The sequence below is a fragment of the Hesperophylax consimilis genome, chromosome 21, assembly GCF_061612785.1.
Source record: "Hesperophylax consimilis isolate HC1 chromosome 21, BYU_Hcon_1.0, whole genome shotgun sequence".
Lineage (NCBI taxonomy): Eukaryota > Metazoa > Arthropoda > Insecta > Trichoptera > Limnephilidae > Hesperophylax > Hesperophylax consimilis.
In genome coordinates, this window is record NC_142856.1 from 13,531,630 (window position 1) to 13,536,309 (window position 4,680).

General features: G+C 38.2%; 1 protein-coding gene across 1 annotated transcript; it reads left to right on the top strand.

Moving 5' to 3' along the window:
• The first annotated feature begins 485 nt into the window (after window positions 1-485).
• On the top strand, window positions 486-4,077 carry LOC149413632 (uncharacterized). The gene is made up of 2 exons (XM_089644514.1): window positions 486-2,851; window positions 3,072-4,077. Exons 1-2 carry the CDS (start codon window positions 502-504, stop codon window positions 3,158-3,160), a joined length of 2,439 nt encoding a protein of 812 aa, XP_089500640.1. The 5' UTR covers window positions 486-501; the 3' UTR covers window positions 3,161-4,077.
• The last annotated feature ends 603 nt before the right edge of the window (window positions 4,078-4,680 follow it).

Genomic DNA, 4,680 nt, shown 5'->3' on the forward strand with positions numbered 1-4,680 from the left:
ACGAAATCAATCCAAGCTTGTTTTAAATGTTTAAAGGTGGGTCACCAGGCACAGAGTTGCAAGGCAACCTTTTCTTGCAGGCGTTGTGGCAAAGATAATCACAACACCTTACTACACAATGAGGTACCTCTGCGGGAGGCCTCCAATATGGATGCTGATAACGAGGTTTCAGTATCGAATTTTTCTGCATCGGATAAAGCAGAAAAAATAATATTATTGTCAACTGCCAACATAGGAGTTGTGGGTAGTAACAATAAAATTTTTAAAGCCCGCATTCTGATTGATTCAGGGGCCCAGTCAAATTTTATGAGAGCAGAATTTGCTAATAAATTAAATTTACCATGTGAATTGATAAACAAACCCGTTTCTGGGATCCATAATAACATCACTCACATAAAAAAGAGAATTTCAGTGGAGATGAATTCGCTTCATACTGATTATAAAAGTGAAATATCATGTCTGATTTTACAGGAGATTACAACAAATTTACCACAAGTGACAATGGCGAAAAAAGACTTCAAGTTACCACGAGGATTGGAGCTAGCTGACCCGAACTTCAATATAGCTGCACCCATCGACATCCTGTTGGGCGCGGAGAGCTTTTGGGAAATCCTAACCAACGATAGATTGAAACTCGAATCGGGACCAACACTTCAACGTACGCAACTGGGATGGATCATATCAGGACCAATCCACATGTACCCAAAGCAAAGGCCTGTATCAGATTGTTGTAATTTATCTATAAATAAAATAAGTCACCAAATAGAAAAATTTTGGAAATTGGAGGAGATTAATCCCACTAAGATTCTAAATCATGAAGAAAAGGCTTGTGAAGCCAGTTTTGCTAGTACTCATACTAGACAAGACGACGGTAGATACGTAGTAAGTTTACCGCGTCGAGCATGCATTGATCAGCTGGGAAGTTCATTGCTCACTGCTGAAAAAAGATTTAAAAATATAGAAAGAAAATTTGTGTCAAATCCCGAATTGAAGACACAATATATACAATTCATGCGTGAATATGAGGAATTAGGTCATATGGAGGTGTGTGACCAGTCAAAGGGGGATCGTGAATCCTATTTTTTACCTCATCACGCTGTAATAAAAGAATCAAGCACTACTACTAAAGTGAGGGTCGTTTTTGACGGCTCCGCCAAAACTTCAAATGGAATTTCTCTCAATGACGCCTTGATGACAGGACCTGTTATACAAAAGGACTTATACACCCAACTATTGCATTTCAGGAAACATCAAGTAGTACTGACGGCTGACATCGAGAAGATGTACCGCCAGATTAATGTGTGTGAAGCGGACCGTGACCTGCAGAAGATAGTGTGGCGCGAGTCGCCGCAGGAGGTGCTCAAGCATTACCGTCTGAAGACAGTCACATATGGTCTGGGGCCTTCCTCTTTCTTAGCCACTAGAACTCTACGGCAAATTGGTATGGATAACAATATAAATTTTCCTAGAGCTAGTCAGGTCATAGAAAATGACTTCTATATGGATGACTTGTTAACCGGAGGAGATGACATGGAATCCTGTAGAGAGTTAAAAGAGCAATTAATCAACATCTTTTTGTCTGCGGGGATGACCTTGAGGAAATGGAGGTCCAATGTCTTGGAGTTGTCAGCCGAGTCGGGCCAAGCTAAGATTGCCGAATCAGGCAATTCTGAAAAAATTATTACTGACAATCCAAAGACTGAGAAAATATTAGGATTAATATGGAATAATGAATCTGATTATTTTTCTTATGTAATAATGAAACCATCAAGTCGAACCGAGAGTAAAAGACAGATATTATCTTGCATCGCATCAACCTTCGATCCATTAGGTCTTCTAGGACCGATTATAGTTGTAGCCAAATTGATAATGCAGAAGTTATGGCAGTCTAAAGCAGCGTGGGATGATCCATTGCCTAATGAAATATTAGCACCCTGGAGGTCCTACCTTCAAGAATTAATTCAACTAAATGTGTTGAAAATACCAAGAAAAATTATTTGCAGGCAATCTACATATCTACAACTACACGGTTTTTGCGACTCATCTGAGAAAGCTTACGGAGCCTGCGTTTACATGGTGTCAGTGGACCATGTCGGTAAGCGGCATTCACATTTAATAACGTCCAAATCAAGAGTGGCGCCATTGAAGTGTATTTCCCTGCCCAAGTTAGAGCTTTGTAGTGCTGTGCTACTGGCGAAATTAATAAAAAATATAAAACATGCGCTAAATATAGTGGAGATCGACACACATTATTGGTGTGACTCCATGATAACGTTGTGCTGGCTGAAAGGTCAACCTACGAGATGGGCTACTTTCGTTGCAAACCGAGTAGCCGAAATACAAGAACTTAGTGATCCAGATCTATGGAGACATGTATCATCAGCCGACAATGCAGCAGATATACTTTCAAGAGGAACCACTACAGATAAATTGATAAATTCTGCAATATGGTGGAATGGACCAAGTTGGTTGACCGAGGGAGTCAACGCTTGGCCTATATCAAATATTTCGTGTTCAAACCCTCCTGAACTCAAAGGCAAAAATATTCTATTATCCACAGATATTCAAGAATGGGAGATATTTGAAAAATTCTCATCATTTATTAAATTGAAAAGAGTTACTGCGTATGTATTGCGATTTGTCAATAACTGCAGAAGTGTTAAGGGTAAAATTTCAGACAATTTAAGTGTGGCGGAATTGGAATCAAGCTTGAAATGTCTATTGAGATCAGCTCAAATACACGCCTTTCAAAAGGAATTGAAAGAATTAAAAAACCATGGCATCGTCAACAAGAAAAGTAATTTAAAATCTCTTAATCCCTTCTTACATGATGGTCTAATATATGTAGGCGGTAGGTTGAATTTGGCTACACATTTATCTTACCAACAAAAACACCCAGTTATCTTGCCGGCTAAACATAAGCTAACTGAATTGATAATACGTCACTACCATTATGTAAACCTACACGCAGGACCTCAAGCTTTGTTAGCTGAAATACGATTAAAATTTTGGCCCATCTTTGGTAAAAATACTATTAAAAAGATATTACATAAATGTGTTGTATGTTTTAGATGTCGTCCCCGAACCGGTCATCAAATCATGGGAAATTTGCCACCCGAAAGAATTACGCCGAGTCGTCCTTTCGCTATCACCGGAATAGATTACGCCGGACCAATTCTAATTAAAAGTGGGACGCTGAGGAAGGCTTCCCTCGCAAAATCGTATTTATGTATCTTTATTTGCTTCTCAACCAAGGCCGTTCACTTGGAATTAGTTTCGGATTTATCTAGCAATGCTTTTTTGAACAGTTTAAAAAGGTTTATATCCCGTAGGGGACAACCTGAAAAGATCTTTTCCGACAATGCTAGTAATTTTAAAGGAGCTAGCAGCAGACTCAAAGAGCTGTACACCAGCTTGAGGGAAAACAACGACAATATTCAAAATTATTTAGTGAACAGAGGTATTGAGTGGAAGTTCATAACCCCTCGAGCCCCTAATCAGGGAGGTTTGTGGGAAGCAGCAGTAAAATCAGCAAAATTCCATTTATATAGAATCACTAACAATTCTTCATTAACATTTGAACTCTTATATACCTTCATTTGTCAGATTGAGGCCTGTTTGAACTCCCGTCCATTAACTTCCTTATCCGACGACATCCATGATTACCAACCTCTTACCCCAAACCATTTCCTTATAGGCACTGAATCCTGTATCATTCCTGAGAGAGACGTCCGGGCGATACCGGACAACAGACTAACTCAATATCAGAGGATCAGTTCGCTAATTCAATCTTTTTGGTCTAGATGGAAGCAAGATTACCTGATGGAACTACAAAAGAGAACTAAATGGCAGACCAGCACTCAACGGGCACTGCAAAAAGACGATCTGGTGATTTTAAAGGAAGATCATTTACCTCCACCTTTATGGAAAATGGCCCGAATTCTGCATACACACCCTGGAGCGGATGGAGTAGTACGAGTTGTTACCCTAAAAACACCTCAAGGAGTCTTTGTGAGGCCCATCACAAAGATATGTCTGATGCCCCTGGATTCAGACACTAAACCTGTAATTGACGTCCCGGACCATACCAAGGATTGATTATGTACATTACACTATGATGCTTATCTTCTCGACTCCACCTTGGATGGATCAAGCAGAAGACCTGAGAAGAAAGAAAAAAAAAGGAACAATAATTGTGTTGTGTTTAGTGTGAACTATATTATTTGTGTTATTGAACTATTTAAATATGTAAAAATTAGTATGCAGACGTGTGTAATTTAGTCATTTTTGAATTTTTTTTGGTTATTTAATAGGATTAATAATTTTCTAGTTATCTTTAGTTTATTAATAGAGTAATTCAACAGCATTTATACAGTTAAATTTATAAGTTTACCAGCAGGGCATAAAAAAAAGGGGGTTTTATTTTGTTAATTTCTGCTATTTTGAATTATTTTGTTAGTATTTTTGTGGTATATTTAGATTAAGAATTTTTAGTTTATTCTGTTTGGTTTATAGTTTATTTTTAAATAGATTATCATTCAAAAATTTAGTGCAATTTTTGAATCCCGCCCCCTGGCAATATGTTCAATTTTGCAGGCTACCGACATCTGTAGTCTAGAAATTTGAAGTTACTACGTTTAACCAAAATGGTGTGAGTCCTTGCTTAGAAAATAGTGTCAA

Bases quoted from the DNA above. Each gene is read 5' to 3' on its own strand.
- LOC149413632 (XM_089644514.1), top strand. From the start codon at position 502: ATGGCGAAAAAAGACTTCAAGTTACCACGAGGATTGGAGCTAGCTGAC. The intron at 2,852-3,071 runs GTAGGTTGAATT...TGTATGTTTTAG, and splicing joins TGGTCTAATATATGTAGGCG to ATGTCGTCCCCGAACCGGTC.